Source organism: Emys orbicularis, chromosome 1 (assembly GCF_028017835.1).
Source record: "Emys orbicularis isolate rEmyOrb1 chromosome 1, rEmyOrb1.hap1, whole genome shotgun sequence".
Lineage (NCBI taxonomy): Eukaryota > Metazoa > Chordata > Testudines > Emydidae > Emys > Emys orbicularis.
In genome coordinates, this window is record NC_088683.1 from 168166652 (window position 1) to 168190853 (window position 24202).

Consider the following 24202-nt stretch of genomic DNA (forward strand, 5'->3'; position numbering starts at 1 on the left):
CCTTGTGTTCTGTTGCTTCCCTTATCAAATTTCTACATTTCTAGCTACTAGTTTATATTCATTGCTATCAACTTCCCCTTTCTTCCATTTGTTTTATGTAAAATCTGCTTTCATTTCCTGTCATGGGTTGTACCTCAAGGGCTCCCCCCAGGGTGAGGGTGGGTCTCTCTCTCTCATCCCAGACATCCCTCTCTGGCTGTAGATATCACTGTAGCACCGGTTTGGAGTGAAGGATGCAGTCTCCCAGCTGTAAATCTTAGCGAGACAACTCCCCACCTTCTGGGTTTAACCGCACTCCAAAAAAAAGGAAAAGGCAAACAAAATAATCCTGCAACCTACACAACAGTCTGGGCTCACCCTGCTGTTCCTCGCAAGGAAAAAAGCAAACAGTCTGTATGAAGGAGGCTGGGTTCCTATCTTCTTGGGTATCTGAGCAGCCCAGGCTGAGCTTCCTGGGCTCTAATGAAAAGCAAAGCAAAGTTAAGTCTCTCTCTTTACCTCTCCAGAGGATCCAAGCAGCAGAGGATTTTCAGCAGCTTTCTGGGTAAGCAGCCTCTGTTCTGTGGGGCTACTTTAGCTCCACTTCCTTCTGAGTGCCACACTCGGCTGGGCTTGGTCCTCCCTTTTAAGGAGCCATTTCTCTCTGTGTGCAACAGGCCAGGTGCGCCAGGTCAGGGCTAACTGAGCCCAGAGGAGCTCTTTACCACAACGACCAGAGTGGGAACCTGTCCCACCAAACTTTTCCTTTAAGCCAGGTTGTTTTTTTGGTGGTTGTTTTTGTTTTTTATTGCCTTCTTTCTCAATTATGGCATTTTAGGCATTTAGTAAAATATTCCTAAACAGTTCCCAATTGACATTTACAACTTTCCATTTAAATGCTTTCTCCAGCTGATTTGGCCCATAATTGTTATCAGCTTTATGAAACTGGCCCTTTAAAGAACCAAATATGTGTTACTACCTTGGACTTTATTCTGTTTGCACACAACAAATGTAATTAAGTCATAAATCACTTGCATCACTAAGCAATCACCAATTCTGCGTTCAATGTCTGTCTGTCACGATGAGGTCTAATACAGAATTGCCCTGGGTTGGAGCAACTTGTCGAGTTAGGAAATTGTCCTCTATAATTTTTAAAAAGTCCCAGGACATGTTAGTATTGCCAGCATGCTGGAGGTCTGATATATCACTCAGGAAATAGACAACGCCATTTTTGACATGGAGTGCTAGTCCGCCTCCCCTTTTGCCTACTTCATCCTTCCTAAATTCCATTTATTTTAACATTTCAATTATAAGAATCTTCTCAATATATACCACCAACTAGGTCAAGATTATACTCTTAAATACGCAACTCCTCTCATTTATTATCCAGCCTCCTAGCACTGGTGAATATGCAATTAAAGAATTTCTTATTGTATCCCTTGATTAATTTTGTTCTCAACATCTCAATTTTCTATACCAGGGGTTGGCAACGTTCGGCATGCGGCTCGCCAGGGTAAGCACCCTAGCGGGCCGGGCCAGTTTATTTACCTGCTGACGCAGCAGGTTCGGCCGATCGCGGCCCCCACTCGCCGCAGTTCGCCGTCCCGGGCCAATGGGGGCGGCGGGAAGCCGCGGCCAGCACATCCCTCGGCCCGCGCCGCTTCCCGCCGCCCCCATTGGCACGGGACGGCGAACCGCGGCGAGTGGGGGCCGCGATCGGCCGAACCTGCCGCGTCAGCAGGTAAATAAACTGGCCCGGCCCGCTAGGGGGCTTACCCTGGCGAGCCGCATGCCGAACGTTGCCGACCCCTGTTCTATACAAATCCTGCCTTAAAAAAAAAATTCTTGAAAAGCATAAATTAACTTCTGAACATTTGATGCCCCACTATATTACTAATCACTCTTTTATTAATGTGTCTGCAATGAGTTTTTGGAAAAGTATTTAACCCTATGACGATGCACCTCTACCTCAAATATCAAGTGAAAGTAATTTGTGTAATGGATTCCAAAGGTATCTATTTTCTTTAAGTTTCCCAAAGTCACAATGGCCAGTTCAAGGTCTGCTGCAACACTCCAATAATGTTATCTGGCATCACAGAGAGAAGAAAGTAATCCCCACTGGAATACCAAATCACAACACAAGGGTTGCAATAACTCCAGTTTTTAAGTTGGATGTGGTGGAATAGAAAAGCTTCATTGCCTGCCAGTTGCTCCCTTGTATCTAATGTTAAAGAAGGATGCATTCTGGGGCATCAAAGCCAATGCAGACATTTATGCCTTTGGAGAAGCAGGAAAGTTAAGTTAGAATTTCTGTTAAGCATACCTCTTACCTACAACAGTTTGCAGCATTCAATATAGTAACTCCTCACTTAAAGTCGTCCCGGTTAACGTTGTTTCGTTGTTACATTGCTGATCAATTAGAGAACACGCTTGTTTAAAGTTGCGCCATGCTCCCTTATAACGCTGTTTGGCCGCCGCCTGCTTTGTCCACTGCTTGCAGGAAGAGCAGCCCTTTGGAGCTAGCTGGTGGGGGCTTGGAACCAGGGTGGACCGGCAACAACGCAATCAGCTCCCCTAAGTTCTCTGTGTGGCAGCCGCCCAACAGGCTATCAATTGCCCAGCAGTTCATCTGTCCCTCCCCGCACTGCCCTGTGCTGCTCCTGCCCTCTGCCTTGGAGCTGCTCCTGGGAGCCTCCTGCTTGCTGTGCAAGGGCGGGGGGAGGGGGGAAGGGAAGAGGGGTTCTAATGTCAGGGTGTCCCCCCCCCCACTCCTGCCCCCCATCTCCACAGAGTGGGGGGGAGGTTGGGGGACATAAGGCTCAGGACGGAAGGAGCTTGCTGGCAGCAGCTGCTGTCTCAACTTGCTGATCTACTTAAAAAGGCATTGTACTTAGAGAGGGGTCAGCGTCCTTAAAGGGGCAACACCTGTCTGTCTCTGTCTCTCTCTCTCACACACATAAAAGGTGTGTGTCTCTGTCTCTCTCTGCCATGCTGTCTCCCCTCCCTCCATTCCTGCTGCCTTGTAGAGTGTGAGGCTACATTAACAACGTGTTAACCCTTGAGGACTCAGCCGAGCGCTAGTTCATCATTTAGCAGTAAGGCATTCCCTGGGAAATATCGCACCCTCTTCCACCCTCTGACTCTACCAGCTCAACCAAGCTTCACAATCATCATTGCTGTGTACAGTATTAAATTGTTTGTTTAAAACTTATTGTGTGTGTGTGTATATGATGTCTTTTGTCTGGCGAAAAAAATTTCCCTGGAACCTCCCCCCCACACTGCCGCCCATTTACATTAATTCTTATGGGGAAATTGGATTCGCTTAACATCGTTTTGCTTAAAGTAGCATTTTTCAGGAACATAACTACAACATTAAGCAAGTAGTTACTGTACATAAATGCAGGGCTAACTGATCACCAAAGAAACCTTTGTGGTCACTTACACATTGAGTAAAAGGTGCAGAATCATCTGACATACTTTGACATTAAGCATTTCCTTAAACTGTAGCTTCTTCTTCAAAAGTTTGCACTTCTAGAACCTTTTCCTTCCAAGAAACTACTTCATAAATGAGTTTATTCTAAATACCAACCATGAGATAGAGAATTATCCTAATTCTGCAATTCACAAACTAGAAATAACTGGAATTATCTAATTGTTTAAATTATGTAGATTTAATCGCACCATGAAATCAAAATACTTAATTTCCGTCACCAACACTGAATCTAAGAATACTTAACATTTAGCTTTGTCAAATACTCTTATTCCTTCCGCATGTGATTTCTCAAACATGTTCTTTAACATACATAACTATCCAGTTGCTACAGAGTAGATGTTTTCTATGCAATTCACTATTAACCTCTGAGGCAAACCAAAACATACCAATGACAAAAAAGGTCATCAGTATAAAGCTTCCGTAAATCACACCACCTCCCACCACATCACACACTCACTTACTTAAGAGGTCTGAGAACATGCTTGTATCTAACTTCTCAGTACTTACTGCTAATCATGTTGGTTGGCTTTGTTTTCCTTTGATAGCTGACAAAAAACTTATTTATGATCTGTCAGAGATCCCATAGTGATGTATATATTTGAAAGGTGATCTGGAAACAGATTTGGAAAAAAACAAACCCACAAGAGCAGCAGGTGCTGAAATAATAATTTGTACTTAAAGAGTAACAGTCTTCATCTAAGGATCTCAAAGAATTTAACTGACACAGATTCACAGATTATAAAGCCAGAAAGAACCACTGTGATCATCTAGCCTAAGCTCCTGCATAACACAGGCCATAGAATGTCCTGACTTAGGCCATATCTACACTTACTGGGGATCTATGCTGCTGCGATCGATGCAGCGGGGGTCGATTTAGCAGATCCAGTGAAGACCAGCTAAATCAACTGCAGAGCGCTCTTCAGTTCACTCCAATACTCCACCGGAAGAAGAAGAGTAAGGCAAGTCGACGGGAGACTGTCTCCCATTGACGCAGCGCGGTGGTGACACCACAGCAAGTCAACCTAACCTACGTTGACTCCAGCTACAGCATTCACGTAGCTGGAGTGAAACTTAGGTTGACTTACCCTCATAGTGTAGACAAGGCCTCAATTACCTGTTAGATTTGTATTCCTAATTTGATGCTGCCATCCAATTTTGTGAGAAATCTTACAACAAAGTAAAGCTTGTAATTAAGACTGTTAGGCAATTAAAAAAATTGCAATTAATTGCACTGTTAAACAGTAATAGAATACCATTTATTTAAATCTTTTTGGATGTTTTCTACATTTTCAAATAAATTGATTTAATTACAACACAAAATACGTGTACAGTGCTCACTTTATATTTGTTTATTACAAATATTTGCACTGTAAAAAACAAAAGAAATAGTATTTTTCAATTCACATAATACAAGTACTGTAGTGTAACTCTTTATCATGAAAGTTGAACTTACAAATGTAGAATTATGAACAAAAAAACAACAGCATTCAAAAACAAAACAACATAAAACTTTAGAGCCTACAAGTCCACTCAGTCCTACTTCAGCAGATCGCTCAGACAAACAAGTTTGGTTACAATTTGCAGGAGATAATGCTGCCCACTTCTTGTTTACAATGTCACCTGAAAGTGAGAACAGGCGTTCACATGACACTGTTGTAGCCAGCGTCGCAAAATATTTACATGCCAGATGTGCTAAAGATTCATATGTCCCTTCATGCTTCAACCACCATTCCACAGGACATGCGTCCATGCTGATGACGGGTTCTGCTCAATAACAATCCAAAGCAGAGCGGACTGACGCATGTTCATTTTCATCATCTGAGTCAGATGCCCCCAGCAGAAGGTTGATTTTTTTTTTTTTTGGTGGTTCAGGTTCTGTAGTTTCCGCATCCAAGTGTGCTCTTTTAAGATTTCTGAAAGCATGCTCCACACCTCAGCCCTCTCAGATTTTGGACGGCACTTCAGATTCTTAAACCCTGGGTCGAATACTGCAGCTATCTTTAGCAATCTCACATTAGTACCTTCTTTATGTTTTGTCAAATCTGCTGTGAAAGTGTTCTTAAAACGAACGTGTGCTGGTTCATCATCCAAGACTGCTATAACATGAAATATAAGGCAGAACACGGGTAAAACAGAACAGGAGACATACAATTCTCCCCCAAGGAGTTCAGTCACAAATTTAATTTATGCATTTTTTTTTTTTTAAACGAGCATCATCAGCATGGAAGTATGTCCTCTGGAATAGTGGCCGAAACATGATGGAGCATATGAATGTTTAGCATATCTGGCATGTAAGGATCTTGCAACGCCAGCTACAGCAGTGCCATTTGAATGCCTGTTCTCACTTTCAGGTGACATTGTAAATAAGAAGCAGGCAGCACTATGTCCCGTAAATGTAAACAAACTTGTTTGTCTTAGCGATTGGCTGAACAAGAAGTAGGACTGAGTAGACTTGTAGGCTCTAAAGTTTTACACTGTTTTGTTTTTGAGTGCAGTTATGTAACAAACAAACAAAATCTACATTTATAAGTTACACTTTCACAATAGAGAGACTGCACTACAGTACTTGTATGAGTGAATTGAAAAATACTCTTTCTTTTATCATTTTTACAGTGCAAATATTTGTAATAAAAATAATATAAAGTGAACACTGTACACTTTGTATTGTGTAATTGAAATCAATATATTTGAAAATTTAGAAAAACATCAAAAAATATTTAATAAATTTCAGTTGATATTCTATTGTTTAACAGTGTGATTAATTGTGATTATTTTTTTAATCGCGATTCATTTTTTGAGTTAATTGTGAGAGTTAACTGCAATTAATTGACATCCCTACTTGTAATCTATTTGTGAATTTATAATACCATATGATTACTACATAAACACATCCCTAACCATTCATCTCTATTTGGGCTTTCTAAACAGCTATGAAAGTAGCATTTGTATTCCCCTAATAATTGTGTAGAAAATAAGGATACCGGTCTTCAAGAAAGGTTTATAACACTCAGAATATGTAAAACACTATAATGTAAAATGAGCTAGTTTTGATGTGAGACATCTTACCCAATTGTTGATCCTTCGCCAATGAAGCTGGGTCTGTCAAAGTCCCTTTGTCTTTTCCACTTTGGATAAGGCTCTTGATTTCTTGCCCTTAATTTCCACTGGAATTTAAAAAAAGGTCTAATAATGAAGAAGTTTTAAAAATTAAATGATGGCTAATGTATGGGGAAGAGGTAAGAATAGGTGGAAGAGTGAGGAGAAGGACAGAGCTTGAAAGAACATAACTGCTTACGCAGTATAAAAGGCCAGCAGCAAAGAAAAACTAGACATTCAGTTCAAAGAATATAAAGTATTGAAACCACTATGATTTCCAGCATTTTTATGAATACCACCAACCAGGTGTCAAATCTGCCCTTTCCCTAAGAAATTTGACTATTTGTGCAGGAAAACCGGATTGTGAACTTTTATTTAAGAAAAGAGCACATGTGCTTTTGCAGTGGGTTTGTTCAATATCAATCATGAGCCAGTAAGATACCTGCCTAGCTTAATTCCCTTAACAAGTGACTTAATTTGATGTATGTCAGTGATACTCAGACTGTGGCCCTCAAGCCACAAGTGGCTTTGCAGCACATGATATTAAAACACTGTGTGATTTAATTATTAACCAATCAGGATGCTTTTTACTATGCAATTAACCAATTAAGTTATCAACTTTCACCAAGTTATTAACTTATTTGCTCTGAGAATAATATATATAAAAACTAAAAATTTCCCTGTCATTCATACTACTGTGGCTCTTTTGGATAATGCTGATCGCTAAATTGGCTCCTGAACCACTGAGGTCTGAGTATCACTGATCTAAGTGAGTCAACCAAATCTTCACTTTAAGATCTGAATGCTCTGTAATGTTAAAAACTAAAGCTGTTAGACTGCCTCCATCTTGGGTGGCATGGCAGAACCCTGTTTCAGAACACAATGGTGAGACACAAGTGTTACTAATGTCTTAAACCATCAGTTCCTTTTTGACCAGTAATTAGTAACAAGAAACTATAGAAACACAATGAGCTCTCCAAAGCCAGAGACAGTCTTTATGTCCTTCCTGTCCCCTCCGTTTTTGGGAGAGCTGAAGATATAAAGGAGCATATATCAGCTTTCAGAGAGAGAGAGAGAGAGAGAGAGAGAGAGAGCGCACAGAACATATAAATTGATGCCAATGGATCAGCACGGTTGAAAGCACACAAGCAAACTGGGCCTCACTCACTTCTGCAGTAGAAGGCTTCGATGGGGAGACAAAGGGAAATCTGAAGATTACACACACACACACACACACACTCTCTCTCTCTAATTAATCAACTAAGTTTGGGTTGTGCCCCAAAGAAAGTATCCATCCCCACTCCAAAATCTTGAGGGCTTGCCTTATGCATAGTGGTGTGGATCATGGTGGACTGCCCCCAAAACTGTGAAAGGCTGGTGGCAAAAAATTGTTCTGCGGGCCCACCCAAAAATAGTAAGGCTGGCTCTGCCAACCACAGAAGGTAACTATGTCTCTACCACTGTCAGGGAACAATGGGACATTATTTGTTGCCAGTGTAGTACAGATCTGTCTAATGGAATTCCACTGAAAGCTTCAAGGATGATATCGCTTAAGGATGATATCTAATAAGGAAGAAAACTAGCAGGCAACACTATTAAGTATATCTCCAAGATGGACATTTGCTTGTACATGCAGATGAAACATAAATCTGTTTAATCATGAGAGCTGAATTTAAAAAAAAATAAAATAAGAAACAAGCAAAAAAAACCTGAGCGATCAGAAGGGGTCAAACACAAATAAAGGACTTAAAATATAGAGCCCTCAGTAAATAAGTAGCAGGTCAGAAATGAGGCAGGTGGAAACAGATGCTGTAATAGCAGGAAGCCAAACTTTAATTATTTTAAAGGACACTCGGTCCAAGCAATTTATTTTGTTAAAGTGTAGGGAACTGATCTGCTAATCTCCCTAGCAGGAAGAGAGGTGATGCTGGCTACCGCAGCTGACATGCTTCTGACTTAAGTCAGAACGTAACTTAAGGTTCAACTTAGTTGATGACTAATAATGCAAAATATGGTAGTTATGCAGCCTTCCAGATACACTGTGAATTAGTGTGCTTTAGTGTGATCCAATGGATGGAGCACTGGACTGAAGGTCAAGAAAGTTGAGTTCTATTCCCAGCTCCCGCACTGTGACCTGCCGTGTGACCTTGGACAACCCATTTTACAAATGCATCTCCGTTTCTATCTGTAGAATGGGTTGATATTTACACAGCTTTGTAAAACATTTTGAAGTAATCTTGTGCATTGCACTCCCTTAAGGTTAAACAGTGTTATTATTAAAGGGAGCAAACACCCAAGTGACTGCTAGGCCCAGAATGAAGCTCTCAGATGTATAGGCTGAACGGAACACGGGGAAGCTGCAGAAAGCTAAGAGCTGTCTAGATTAGAAGCTGAGGTGTTTCTTAAAGGTGGAGCTAGATGGACATCAACGAGGAGATAATCCAACACCCAAATTGCAATGACAGAGCAAGTCCTGCTACAACTACTTTCCACAATAACTGTGAGGGTATTGGGAAGTGGAGCCATGAGAGAGGGAGGTAGCTGGAGAGAACCACATGCCTTATTCCTAGCTTCTGAGCAGTGTTGAAACTCCCCAGAGAGAAGTACTGAATGGTGTTATGCACAGGGTAACAAGGATGTCAAAACCTAGGAGCAAGTAAATGCAGAAGTTATGCCTACAGCAACATAGCTGAAGATAATGGGGATCCAGAAACCATAAATACATACAACAACAAGCTGACAGATCAATGATGTTTAAAAATTGGTCCATAAGTGTATATATACTGCAACCTCAGACTCAGTAGCACTCAAAATTATATGGTAAGTACAGAGATCAAGGAGCCAAGGACGCTGATAAGAGTGTACCACAGAGTGACAAGGCAGTTTACTAGTGGAAAACCTGTTGCTTCCAAGCACTCTGATCCCAGTTACACACAGGAACACAGATCAAAGAGGGAGGAGAGGCTCTTCAAGATTTATTTTTAACTGCTACATAGATAAACATGTTAGCAACTAGAAGAAGGTTAGGTTTAGTATTCCCCACTTTATACATTCAGCAAGTGGGCTAAGAAACATCCGTCCAGAACTGGTCCGCAGACCACCACCCTCTTCATAGACAAATCCTTCCTGAACATACTCTTCTGACATGGAGCTTATAAAAAGCTAAGCAGCTGATTCTACAAGATTGTAGGTCACTGGAAGAGAATCTGTATTTTGCACCAAACCAAAAAAAAAAAAAAAAACAGATTTAGAATACTTTGTTAGGAAATAGACAGTCACCACCTGACCACCTAAACTGTATGTTCCCCTGTGCCTTCCCCTCCATCTGTGTTGTCTTTAACAGTGTAAAGGGCAGTTTTTTACAAGCACCTAAAGGATTCAGGAGCAGTGACTTTCAATGGGACTTGTGCTCAAAAGTCCTTTATGTTCTTCTGAAAGCTTCACCCTAAGCTCTTTGGGGCAGAGCCTGTGCCATCATTTCTGTTTGCACAGCAGCTAGCATACTGTGGGCATGATCAGAAAAAACGTTTCAGTGCGGAGTTAAAATACTACTTAATAGCACCACAATACACTCATGACATCGAGCATCTTTATATCTCATTTAATGAATTTTGAAAGTAAATTACTTGGTAATTATTTGTTTCTACAAATGACTGAGAAGATTAAGACAGTCTTTAATAAGGAATCTTTTCAGCAAAAGAGGACTATCTAGGCATGCGTGAGTCTTAATATCAAATTACAATGTTGCCAACTCTCACAATTTTATCTCAAGGCTCACAATATTTCATGTTTTTCTTTAAGTCCCATCTCTGGGAGTCCAGAATCTCAGTTTTCATTTATTTATTTTTTTGAAGTAAGTTTCTAACCCACATGGTTGCAGAGAAAAGCTTCACAACATGACATCAGTTTAACCCAGTGGTTCCCAAACTGGGGTTCGCAAAATGTTACAGGGGGTTCTCGGGAAAAAATTCCCTAATGGCGGACAGAGCTGTCCCTAGGGACTCTGGGCAGCACAGGGCCAGCAGCCCGGAGCCCCTGGACTTCCAAGAGCTAAGCAGATCAAAACAAGCATATCTATCACACTGAGGAGATTTAAACTTCAAGACTCCTTATAAGAAATGGAAAGGGAGGTAGATATTTTTTGCTGTTTTTTAAATTAAATAGGCAGCTAGTATTGTTTTTAAAATTATTATGAAGAACAAATTTAAGCTTTCTTGTAACGTCCGTTGTTTGCCTGGACTGCTCGAGACCTGAATGCTTGTGTACAAGGAACTCTTTGAGTTGGCTTCTTAAATACCTTCATGCTGTTTCACATCTGATACTCCTGGATGAAACTTAGGAGCCTTGTCTTATAACAGACTTATTCAAAGAGATACAAGCTACGAAAGTGAGATCTTGGAAGAGTGTTACCGTTTTCATAATGTAATAAAAATACTGTAATGATACATAATAATTAATAATAAATAGTGTGTAATAAGCATGTCATAAAAACAAATTTTATATTTCCAAGATCAATGCTTTTATAATTTATACTCAGGTAAAGGAGAAAATCCCTGGAAATATTCATTTTTAGGAGGGGGTTCGTGAGACTTGACATTTTTAGTGAAAGGGGTTCACAGGTTGTTAAAGTTTGGGAACCACTGGTTTAACCTGAAAATTCAGAAACCAGAAGACAAAATGAACCCCAAATGTATATTTTTAAATTTTTTTATTATTTTTAAGATAATCTCGGGTGGGGAGGGGTTTCAAGCCAGGCTCGTGATTTTTGAACATGTGGGGCTGGCAATATTAAAATCAGGTCCTCATACTGCAACCTGAGCCTCTGTCTAGTTAATGCCAGCCCCACCCATACTCCTGCAGTTGAAACCTCGTTTCGATAGATGGAAGACAGTGCTCAATTTCAGAACAAACAAGAAATGTATAATGTGTTTCTAACACATTTCATTTTGAAAAGTTTCAAATAAAACAGATTTTAAGTAGCTTCTACTTACCTCTTGTAAAGGGCAGTCCCATTGGTGGGAGTCTGTGAGCCTTGACAAAGGGGACTGAACATGGACATCCTCTGACTTTGTGTTTGGTTTCTTCTTTGGTATGCGAAACTGGAAGTAGAGAATGTTAGTTTTACATTAATTATCAGTTAAAATTAAATTATTCAGCTCTCCCCAGCACTGCAAATTCATGTATTCTCACCCTTCTCACCCCTCAGGCCAAGTTAAGAACATGGAAAAAGAGAAATACCGACTATAACTTGAACTTGAAGGTAGTATTTACGGTTCCCTATTCCTGGTTTGTCTTTCCTATCACACTGGGCACTGGAAACTTAATTTTATATCTCAATAAACTGGGCGGGGGGAGGTGGAGACAAAAAAAAATCCCGAGTTAAATTCATTAACTACTCCATGCATATGCCTTAAGGATAAAAATAGATCCACCCTCCACTTGTAACTTTCTCTTCTTTTCTGATTCACTTACATCCAATTCTAATCTTAGCATGCCAGTTTCATGGAAAGATAAAGAGAAAACAGAAAGAATACAACTTTCAAAGAAATTAACCTACATTTTCTCAAAAGAAAAAGTTTTTAAAATCCCCTCTCAAGAACAATTAAACCCCAAAACAATACTTCTGAGTTGACAACCAACATCTACATATCAAAAAGGACCATTGGCTGGGAATGGCGAACCATGGCCACAGGGAGCTGAGGGGCTCCATGCCTGCAGACGCTCCAAGTAAACAAAACGACAACGTATTAGATATTCAATTCAATGATTCCATAGAGTTTAAAATCATCAAATTTTGGTGTAGACCCATTTATAAGCCAACCCCCAATCTTCGATGCGTCACTTTTTTACCAAAAATATTCGGCTCATGGACGAGTATATACAGTATATTTGCAGTTTCTGGAATTTTTGCAAGTACATAATGCCAGGGCTGCAGAATTTTCTTATAAACAATACAAAACTTACTTTCGGATGACCTGATGCAGCAGTTTTTCCATTTCCTTCCATAACTGTCACTACTGTAAACAGATACAAAATCAACTTATTAATTTGCACTTTACTTGTTCAGAGTTTATAAACATTAACCAATTAATTCTCTGAACACCCTTGGGCCAGATGGAGGTAAGCATTCCTAGGACTTAAAATAACCTACTTGCTTCTAATGAGTTTAAAGCTTTCCCTGCCCACTAGTGGGGGAAAGTCAATGATATTAACTTCTCCAGAACCTGAGATTTCATTAAATACAAGTTTCTAGTCTTTAGAGTTGCAAATGTACATTTATTCAGTGCAGTTTTCCTAAGTGCTCACCACTTCTGCAGCTTAGAACCTTCTCAAGTTCAAAGTCTTATTTTCATGGCTGCTATTCTGCAACTCTGAAACTGATCAAAATCAGGTGTATCATTCTGCTGTTGCATGCAATTGCTTTGAGCAACAGAAGAAACAGGCACTGCACTTAATCACTGCAGACACCTATATGCTGAAAGAAGCTCTGGGAGGGCTAACAGAGAGAAAGCGCTTTCTCCATTCTAGACACCTACTAACCAAGGCAGATACGAGAGACAGGGCACCACTCAGGCAGGGTTCAAGGACTGTGCCCAAGCAGGAATTCTAGCAGCTCGTTGGGAACTGGAGTTCTCACCAGCATTTGGGCCCAGACAGCAAGGCATCCCGTTTTATACCTTCTAGCCAGAGGAGGAGATTTCATAAGCCTTTGAGTCCTGATTATCCCCATTTTACAAAACTGTGAAACTGAGGCACAGAAAGCAACCTACCCAAGACTATGAGGGAGTTGAGTGACAGAACTAAGATTGTTTCTTCTACAAAACTCTTCCTCATAGGGAAGAATATAGCTTAAGACCTCACTGAACTCAGTGGGAAATTATTCTTTTATACATATTCTGCACATCTTCTATATGACACCATAATGATTTATATCCAGCATGAAGCCTCCCCCCCAAAAAATTCTCCTGATCTAACCAGCTTTTTTTTTATGTGAAAGTTTGTCTAGCAAATGGCAGTTCTAACTGATGAGGAAACTACTCTGCTCACTAGAACTATAGTCTGAATTCCTCTCTATGAGAAGTGAGTTTATTTAAGACCCAGTTCTACTTAATAAATTAATTGTACTATAAGTCTATTGAGACCTTTCATATTCCATCTTTCTGTCTTTTAGAAGGGTATTACAACCTAAGAATTTTCTAATTGATTGTTGTTATTGTTGCTCATGTTTTCCTTGCAAGGACAATGTGGCCTAGTAGACTAAAAATAAGACTAGTAGCTCCAAAACTCTAATGCCCGCTCTGATATCTACTGTTTGGTCTTAGAAAAAGTCACTTAATCTGTATACCTCAGTTGCTCCAGATACAAAATGGGAGGGACTGCAAAGATTAGTGCATCTAAAACCCTTGGGGGGATGTAAAGTACTATATAGGCAATATGTGAAACAGACTTATGTTTTTAAAGGGTATTGAGATCCTCACTAATAAAAGTATTTTTGCTTAATGTATTGAGCTGGTGCACAAATTGAAGAATTAGACCATGAACATGTTGGGAAAACTCATGCCTAAAGCCCCAGAACAGCAAGATACTTAGATACATGCCTAACTTTAACAATGTGAATACTCCCATTGGGCCTACACATGCTTAAAGTTAGGCCCAGGCTTATGTACTTTGCTGAAATGGGAACTAATAGAGGAGCACAGCTTTGTAGTTAAGGCACTGCACTGAAACTCCAATTCTCACCAGACTCACTGCAAGACTTTGTCTACACACAAACTTGCACCAATTTAGGTGCTTTTGAACTTAGATAAACCACATTCTCATTTCAGTTTAAGAGTGGCTTCTGCTAATTCAACTTGTCAATAAGGAAGCTAACCTAATCTACACTAATATTACATATACAAAAATGATGCTAAAAAAACGTTATTAAAGTTGCAAAGTTAAGCATTCAAAAGTTAAGAAATGTCCTTTTATGAATATTCCTTATGATACAGTCTTTAATTACATGATTTCCACAGGATACCTGACTCAGTGCACAAAATTGATGGTGCTCTATTCAATATTTTGTTTTCTCCTCACTATTCAATGTGGCCAGCCCCATGCCTTATTTACTGCTCACTGTTCAGACCCTACTCTGAAGACAGAATTATTAATTTTCTCATGGACTTTTCTATAGAAGTCACGACAATAGCATCCGAGTGCTTCACAAATCTTATTTTCACAACACCCCTGTTTGATGGAGTAGTATTATCCCCATTCTACAGATGGGGAACAGAAGCACTGAGAGATTAAGGTAAAAAATATCCACTAATTATAGGTGCCGAATGAGGCTATGTCTTCACTAGAAACACTGCAGCAGCACAGCTATAGTGCTTCAGCGTATACTCTCACTAGAGTGACAGGAGGGGTTCTCCCATCATTGTAGTTAATCCACCTCCCCAAGAGGCAGTACAAGGTTGGTGGAAGAATTCTTCTATCGACCTAGCGCTATCTACACCAACGGCTAAGTTGACTTGGCTAAATTGCTCAGCAGTGTGAATTTTTCACACTCCTGAGGAATGTAGCTGGGTCAACCTAACTTTTTAGTACAGACCTGGCCTTAGAAAGAGAATTTTTCAGAGTACTTTGCAATATAACACTTTGTATGTTCAAAATACAGTTCCCATTGACTTCGGTTGCAGCTGTGACTGCTCAGCACTTCTGCAAATCAGACCCCAGTCTCAAGTCAGGCACCCAGAAAAAGATGAACACACATATAGTGATAAAGTATTCCTGAGGGAATTCTGCACCAATGCGCATGCGCAGAATTTGTGTCCCCTGCAGATTTCTTTGCTTCCTCCTCTTTGCTATCCCCACAACACCCAGACACCCCCCTGCTGAGTCCCAACCACCTTCACCTGGATTCCCCTGCAGAGTCCCATTACCGTTGTATCCAGATCCCCCCTGCACCCAGATCCCCCACTGAGCCACCCACACCCAGACTGTCCCACACAGAACCCTCTCAACCCACACCTGGATCCCCCCATACTAAGCCTCTCCACACTTGGATCCTGCCTTGCTGAGCCCGCCTGCCCATACCTGGTACGGAGGGGAAGGGCAGTAAGGTGTTTCTGGGGCAGACCCAGTCCTTGCGCTGTGTCAGGGTTGTGTGCAGCCTCACCGCTGAGTCCGTGTCCTCCCGTGATCTCCCACCTCTGTACAGCCAGTGGCCTGTGCTCCCCTGTGCCACGCTGGAGCCTCCACATTTATTTGACAAATAAAAGTTGCAGTATTTTGCAGAATTTTAAAATATTGAGCACAGAATTTTTAATTTTTTGGTGCAGAATGCCCTCAGGAGTACTTGTGAAATGCTTGGTTTCAGTGACTTTCCCAGCATCACATAAGGACTCTTAAGCAGAGCCAGGGATAGAACCCAGTTTCCCAAGGCAACACTGAACTGTCTTAACCATTAAATCATTGTGACCCAGGGACCTCCTGGTTCCAACTGTCTGAGGGCATAGGGGTACATAAAGATCTGGTATCTTCATACTAGTTTGTCAATGTGCGTCACGTAAGGTCTCTACTGACAGCCTGTGTCACACTGGTCATCATAATCCTTGCAAAATGTATGTATGGATAATATGTAAGGAGTTATGTATATATACTGCAAATTATGTTCTTGAGAATTGTGACTTGTCACCAGGTAACAAACAAGTTTCTTTCAGGCAAATGATGTTTATCTGACCGGCTATATGTAAATTGAGTATTGTATGATTCACAAAGGATGCCTATTTACACTCTGAGCCCAGTGCTAAGAAAGGAACCATAAAATCTTCAAGAGAGGGGATTTACAGGCAGAAATAAACCTAGGCAATTTCATTCTCCAGTCCTCAAGTTTGTAGTCCCAGTGAAAGTCTCTGTCCAGCCAAGCCCAGTTCCCTTCCCTATCTGATCTGTCTCTCGCCTTCCCACCTGGCCTTGGTTTACCCCCCATTTTCTCCCACCCCACTGTCTCCCAGTCCCAGTCTCCCTCCTTGGGCTCTTGCTCCAGTTTCATTGCTACCTCTGACCCAGTCTCTTTGCCCAGCCACTTAGGGTGTCCAGAGAGCAAATGTGAAAAATCGGGGGAGGGGGTTAATAGGAGCCTATATAAGAAAAAGACCCCAAAATCGGGACATCTGGTCACCCAACAGCCACTCCAAGTTCTTCCCCCATACCCTGGCTCCTTGTCAGATCTGTCTGACCTTCCTTTCCCTGTTACCCCCCGGCTCCCCAATCCCATCTGTGAAGTGGGAATAATAAAACTTCCTTCTCTCACAGGGGTGTCACAAGGATGAATGCACACATTTGCGAGGCACTCATATAGGGGGGACGGTAGCTCAGCATCAGAGAAAGGCTTAGCAGAGTTGCCAGCTCTCACCATACATTGAGCCCTTGCTCCCGGATTCATGAGATTCCATGGGTCTGGCTCTTATACCAGTATAACAATGTCCCTTAGAGATGTGATCTGGTTTTTAACTAGCACACCTCTATTAGCACCACGCCTCACCGGGACGGACGCGGTTATCCCGGTATTAAAGCACCTTACACCAGGCCAGCTCACCCCCCTAGCACGTTTATGGCGTGTCACTGCGACCACACTGGGCGGGTTGTGGCCCTGGCAACAGCACTGTGGTAGTTGATGCACCACAGCTGGGGCGTGTAGACAAGGCTTTCGCTTTGCTGCTAAGCAGTAAACGCCTAACCCCCCCCCCCCCCCCGCGGCACAGAAAACCCCGTGCCGGGGGGGCGCCTCCAGCCCAGCCCCCGAGACCCCGCCCCTCACGGTGCGCTTTAAACCCCGCCATGGGCAAGACAAACTGGGGCGGTTGCGGAGCGCAGGGGGGGCTCACAGGGCTCTTACCCCTTGGCCCTGCCGGCACGGCGCTGGGGGGCAGCAGCTGCCGCCCCCCTCCAGAGACCGCGTCTCTGCCCCGAAGCCGGGGGGGGTAGGGGGGCATCGGCCCTGGAATGGCGCCAGGGTCCCTGGGGCGCGGGGGGAGGCTGGGCTGGAGGGAGCAGGGGGCTAATAACCGGCTTGTGCTGCGCCCGCAGAGCCCGTGGCCTGGCCCCGCCCTGTCCCCCCGTGGTTAGGGTCCCCCCAGCTCACCCGGCCGGGCCTCGCCGCCGCCGCCGCCGCTACAGCTCCCCCCGGGTCCCCTCCGCTCGCTGGCGCCTGCGCAGCTTCCCCGGCTACTTCCGGGCCGGGGCCCGGCACCGCCCCCACCCAGTGGCCCAGGAGTCGCCGCTACTGCCCCCTCCCGGGTCGGTGCGCGCAGGGTCCTCACAGAGACCCGCTGCCCTCGGTTGTAGGACCTCCGCAACATCGCCCCACAGCCCCCCAAATCATATAACCCGCAAACCACCCCCACAGCCCCATCGGATTCTGCTCTCTCACTGCCCTACAGCCCCCAACCCCTCCTCCCACCAAACACCAACCTCTTGTTCCCCGGACCCCCTCCACAATCCCACAGCCCCACCGGATACCGTCTCCTCCTAGCTCCCCACCTTCCACGAAACGCTGGGTCTCACACCATACCATAGATCCACCAGATTCCACCTCCTCCCATCACCCTATAGCCCCACCAAATACTGCCCTCTCTCAGCACCTGGTGGCCCCACCAGATCATGCGCTTTGCCCCCAAGTGCTCTCACACCACCCAGTAGCTCCACTGAAGGCCACCTCCTGACACTGTTCCTGTACCCCATCATTGTTGCCCTGCAAGCTTGGCTTTACTACTGTCTCACTGGTCTTTCTTTCAGTGTCACACAATGGCCCCACGCTCTGTTCCGTGTCCTTCAATTAACTACCCTATTTCCCTCAGAATCTAACCCTCTTTTCATTTTAATCCCCAATATTACCAACGCACCGAAGAAATCAAACTTTGGTTTGGCTGGATTTCCAAACAAAAAAACCCAAAGCAAATACCCCACATGGCCTGAGGAAAGAGAGCAAATTTAAGGGTAACAGTTGGGCCTGCAACTTTCATACAAGTTTCCCTATGAAAGCAAATAATTCTCATTTAATTTTACTGAAATGTGGGCTGAGGAGGCATGTAGCATCAAGAACAAGTCCTCCAGTACAGGGAATTGATCAAGAAAACAAACACCTAAATATACAACCGCTATCAACATTTCTCACATCTTGCCCCATTGAGACTGAATCCTTGATCCTGGTCAAGATCAAGAGAGGTTGTAATGAGGTTGGGATCAGCGCTTAACTGTACTTGAATTCATAAAGTCTTTAGTTATCTGGTCCTCCAGTAGGATCGGTAAGTGCAGATACCTGCTTCTGTGTGGAGCCCTATTAAAGCCACTGGCAGAGGCGTAGCGAGCACCCTCCGTACCCTCCGACCGGAGGGGGCCCCGCAAGGAAGGGGGCCCCTAAAAGTGGCAAAATAAATACCGCATTCCAGTTTCTGCATTGTAAGGGGCCCTCCCCGGACATATGTTCGGAGGGGGCCACCGTTCGGAGGGGGCCACGTTCTTTGTTGCTACGGCCCTGGCCACTGGGGCAATTTGGAGACACAGGTGTTCCCCCTTATGGATCAGTATGCAGGATTAGGACCTAATAAATTGCATTTCTGGTGATAGCTTTCAGCAATTGCTCCTACTGTGAACTTTGTAAGTGTTAGTACAGATGAAAGATAGAAATGTTTTCAGTACTGTTTCAGAAAGCAAAGTTGCAAGCACCCTTTGATGTGGTATTGAAAATAGTTTTTTCTTCTCTTCAGTGGCACTTAAACCATTTTTGTATCAGGTCAGGGAAAGTACTTGCTGAAAACCAGTGTTGGCAACTCAACTCAGTATTGTAAAAAAGGCTTTAATCTTGACACTGTCAAGGAGTATAGTCAAAGTCTGAGAATGATACTTTAGATCATAACTTGCAGATTTTCAAACCCCAGCTGTATGACCTGATACAATAGTTTCTGACACCTTTTACAGCCCCCAAAGGAGGTACATAACAAATCAGTGAAGTTGAAAGCTTGAAATAACATAGGTTTCTTTTCTTTAAAAGAGTGAAGATTTCTCCAACCTCAGATTCAAGGTTTTGCTTTTCTGATAACGAAATTTACAAGAAGAAGCGGTGAGATAAGTGAGTCTTGCTGGGATGGAGGTAAACTTGGATTTTAAACCTCATAAAAGACAGTATTTTTTGGTAGTAGTAGTGCTCCAAACATGCTAAGTGCTGTACAAACACAAGATGACAAAATCTCAGCCCAGCAGGCCTTACAGTTGAGACTTATGTTATGTACATCAGGCGGAGAGTTAATTTTTCATTTGAATATATATTTTGACATGAATTTAGTATTTGTAAAAGGTACCAGATTGACAGCTCTGAATCCTGAACTCCTATTTATTTATATCCACAGAACAATTCAGCACAGACTGGAGTGCTTCACCATTTTAAAGTTTAATTCTAGCACCCAGGGGTTAATACAGTGAGACTGCACTAATAGCCATCTGAAGTCACTGCTTTTTAAATCTGGAGATGATACTGCTGCAAAAAAATCCCTCTTCCCAACTAATAGGGTTATAATTTATAATTTGCTTTTAATCAAAAAGGCTTAGGTATAAACGGTTGTAAATTGCTTCAAAACTTTATAGTTGTCACCCTGGCTGTACTTATTTTTTGGGGTAGGGGGCTTGTGGAGACGCGTAGCCACAACAAAAAAGACTCATTTACTACATTTACATTAATATGTTACTGTTTCATCCATAAAAACAGAATCCCAAGACAGAGCTGAATGAAATCACCATAAGACCTTCCCAGTGCCCTAAAGTAAACATGGATGTAAGTATATGTTTCTAGTTACATTTACGGGATTTAATTTGGTATCATATACATATTCTCTTTTTTGTGGAAATTTAAAGAATAATAATGTAGTCTGGAATAAGCGAGGTGAGGTGCTGTGTACTACTAGGCTATGATCTTGGGGATATTTTGGTTGGGTGGCAGTCTACTAGTGAATAGCTTCTTCCTTTTTCCAGACTGTCATCACCTTACTCTGTGTAGTCTCTTACCGTGACATTTGCCTTCAACCACCTCCCACTGTGTCGCTTTGAGGAACAGACATCCATATATGCAGCTCCTCCTATATGAAATGTTCTCTCCCCCCTATGAATTGTCCTCACTTCAGTGCTACATCCAACATACTGTGGTCCTTGTGTACTTCCCTTCCTGAAATACACATTAGTTCTCTTCTCTTCACCAACCTTCCCACAGATTGGGAGAATCATAGGTGACCATCTGTAGCTAATACTTTGTTTGTTTAATAAACCAGTTAATTTTAAATACAAAACATGTTTTGATAAACTTATTTTTCTCCCTCTTATGTATTCAGCAAAGTTAAGATTGCATTAAATAAAACTAAAAATTTAAAATGCTATTTTTGTGCATTTGTAATTGAATTCCAATTTTCCTCCAACTGCAGGTTGACACAAATCGCAAGTAAAACATTAATTATAATCTAGTAAATAATAAATGTAATTTACCATTTTAAAATATAATAAAAATGTAGAAGTTAAGACTCTTAATAAATATATGCTAAGCTATATAATTGCTTAAATAAATGTGTACAGATATAGTGAATCTATTTGACTAGCAATAAGGAGTACCAAATTTAGTGTAAAGGCTATATTTATGTGCAAATCAATATGTTTTAATGTTCACCAATCAATGAGAATCAACCTTTCCTTAGGAAAATAATTAAAAAATACAAATGTGAAACAAAATTAAAATCAATTATTTAAATCAAGGTATTGTTTGCTGATTTAAATCATAGTTAAAATTAGTGATTTATAGAATCATAGAAATGTAGCACTGGAAGAGATCTCAAGAGGTCATCTAGTCCATCCCTCCATGCTGACGCAGGACCAAGTATACCTAGACCAGTGATACTCAGACCTCAGTAGTTCAGAAGTCAAATTAGAGATCAACATTATCCAAAAGAGCCACAGTAGTGTGAATTCATTGTTTCATTTACTATATATATATATATATATATATATACACACACACTCACAGAAAAATGATTGACCAAGTATTTATTATTATTTTATCAACTACAATTGATAAATAACATAATAAAAGCATCCTGATTGGTTAATAACTTAGATTGGTTAATAATTAAATCACACAGTGTTTTAATATCATGTGCTGCAAAGAGCGGCAGGAGATATATTAACGAGCCAGTTGCAGCTGGCGAGCCTCAGTCTGAGTACCACTGACCGAGAGCATCTTGATTAAATTAGTGTGTTTTTAGCCTCTTTTTATGTAATTTAGCAATTAGAAGGCAGGGAGTAGCCAGCTTGGTGAAGACTAGCAAGTGTTCTGTGTTCCATGTGTAGTCCATATACCACAATTTCAGAATCAGTGGCCTGAGAAATTATGTTTAAAAAAATAAACCAAGTCTAGAATTGTAATGGCATCATCTGTTTTATTTGTTGCAGTTGCAAATGGAGCCGGAGTTAAGCTTCAGGAAATTAGTAGAGAGTTCAGAGTGTCCAGAACAACTGAAATACGACTTCAACAAAAATGGTGAACTGAAGCATCTAGATACCAATGAGCCCTTTGTCTTTAATTATTATAAAAATGCACATGAGAGTAACCATAAACGCTATCAAGTTCTGGGGCATCTCATTACACGGTATGTTTATGAGCTCCTGGAAAGAGTCTGCAAGCTTCAGAAAGTCCACATCCCAACAGATGCTACAGAAGATGAACCCAGGAGTTTATTTTTCATCAGTGAGAAAGCATTAACTAATTCCTCAAGCCTAATCGTGCTCCTACAAGACCGTGGAGTCTTTCGGGCTGGTCAATGGGGGCTGAAGACCATAATCCATGAGGGCCTGGACCCTGGAACTCAAATACCATTCATTAAAACAGCCCTTCAGTGCTATGGAGGAGTGATTGTTTTAAATCCCAATGACAATTTCATTGATCTGAAGATGGAAGATGAGTGGTTAAGTTTATCTACCAAGGAAGAATCTTCCACTGTAAATTCCTCCTGCTGGATCCCAAAGAGGTGCAGCAGCAGCCCTGAAGAGCACACCATTTACATTTGGGATCATTTTATTTCAAAGAGCGCAGCCAAGAATGTGGCCTTCATTGCTCATGGCTACGGAGGCTTGGTTTTCATCAACCTGCTCATGCAGAGAACATGGGAAGTGATGAATAAAGTGTATTCTGTGGCACTTATTGACTCCATGCACCACACATTACACCAGGTGAAAAATAATCCACAAGTGCAAGAATGGATACAGAAACATTGCCGTGAATGGATAACAAACAGTAAACCTCTAGATAGACCCACAGGTTCCCTTGTGAAAGTGGACTGTCCTACAGTCTCTGCTGGGACTGAAAAATACAGTTTAGCACCATCCTCCACCTTACAGGCCATTTTCAAGTACCTGAAGAGCACACTGAAAGCTAAGAACACAGTAGCTTTATCTCGTTCTCCTATTGTAACAAGGAGCAGCAAAAATAAGAAGAGAGGCAATACATGCTGAAGTATTTTTCAGGACTCTTCTCCCTCTTTAAAACCACTCCGTGGAAGCTTGAAACTGAAGCTGCCATGTTAGTTTCCTTGCATTGCAGAGTGATTTATAACCATAAGGGTGATATTGGGTTTCTGATTTTTATTGTTGTTGAAAAACTAATTGGGAGAACAAATAAAGTTATCACCAAACATTAGAAAAGTTTGGTCTTTTCTTTTTGGAAGCTAATTATTGCAGTTTCCAAAAAATAATTCATGGGAGCTTTAAACTTGAGCTCTGCTGTTATTCCTGCACTTTACAATGGTACATAGTAACGGTGTTAAGATGAGCCAGAGTTTACCTGTGTTGATTCTGGAAGCTTATGTTGTGAAGTTTGTGCATATCTGAGCTAAGTAGATTTTGTCAGCAAAAAATCCGTAAATTTCACTGTAAAGGGCAATTTGGCATATGACATTAATGCTAAAGACCCTACAAATCTAACATTAGCCTATCCACTCACCTGGCAGTCCCCAGCGGTTCCTTAAATATCCTCCAATATTTTTTCCAGTCTTGTTTTGGATGTCTCAAGCACGGGGGTTTCTACTGCTTCCCTTTGGACACTAGTCTGTCATCTAAAGATTCTTCACTGAACCACACATTACCACCTTCCTCCAGTCAGAGAAATGAGAGAGTCTAAACATAATATACAGTGGACCAAATTTATTATCAGTGTCATTCCAATGAAACCAGTGAGATTACTCTAGTAATTAATTTGGCCTCATTTAACTCCTTTTCAGACTGAATGATTGCAGCATGTTGGAAAGTAAATAACCCCCCGTTATTTGTATAGTAAATGGAAACAAAATGGCTATTCTTGGCTCCTATTCGCATCAGTGGGAGTTAAGGATGCTCAAGTCCTTGCAAGATTGAGCCTTAAAAGATGTCAGAACGTTAATGTTTAGTTGTGGCCTCACTTTCCATTTTGGCCAGGATCTTTTGAGGGTATGGTTGTGCCTGAAGAATGAGTAATAGTTTCCCTCTATCTTTTTGCTCAATGGTAGACTTAACCACGCTCTGCTGCTGCTTCTAGGAATTCCCACTCCGCTGCTAGCAATAAGGGACAGAATTATTTACTTACAT

The 24202-nt window shown here is 41.8% G+C and overlaps 2 protein-coding genes across 2 annotated transcripts in view; one reads left to right on the forward strand and one right to left on the reverse strand.

The window, feature by feature from the left end:
* Window positions 1-17741, reverse strand: part of SENP7 (SUMO specific peptidase 7) — an 81665-nt gene extending 63924 nt beyond the window's left edge. The window contains exons 1-4 of the mRNA XM_065401666.1: window positions 17694-17741; window positions 12533-12585; window positions 11560-11667; window positions 6539-6636 (exon numbers count right to left, since the gene is read on the reverse strand). Of these exons, the coding sequence (XP_065257738.1) occupies window positions 6539-6636; window positions 11560-11667; window positions 12533-12574 (248 nt within the window). The 5' untranslated portion in view covers window positions 12575-12585; window positions 17694-17741. The remainder of the gene's footprint in view (window positions 1-6538; window positions 6637-11559; window positions 11668-12532; window positions 12586-17693) is intronic.
* A 1953-nt stretch (window positions 17742-19694) lies between these two features.
* Window positions 19695-23138, forward strand: LOC135891725 (putative protein ARB2BP). The gene is made up of 3 exons (XM_065419407.1): window positions 19695-19700; window positions 20313-20378; window positions 22037-23138. The coding sequence occupies exons 1-3, from the start codon at window positions 19695-19697 to the stop codon at window positions 23093-23095; spliced, it is 1131 nt and encodes a 376-aa protein (XP_065275479.1). The 3' UTR covers window positions 23096-23138.
* Window positions 23139-24202: the final 1064 nt, after the last annotated feature.

Bases quoted from the DNA above. Each gene is read 5' to 3' on its own strand.
- LOC135891725 (XM_065419407.1), top strand. The intron at 20,379-22,036 runs GTAAGTATATGT...TATTTGTTGCAG, and splicing joins GCCCTAAAGTAAACATGGAT to TTGCAAATGGAGCCGGAGTT.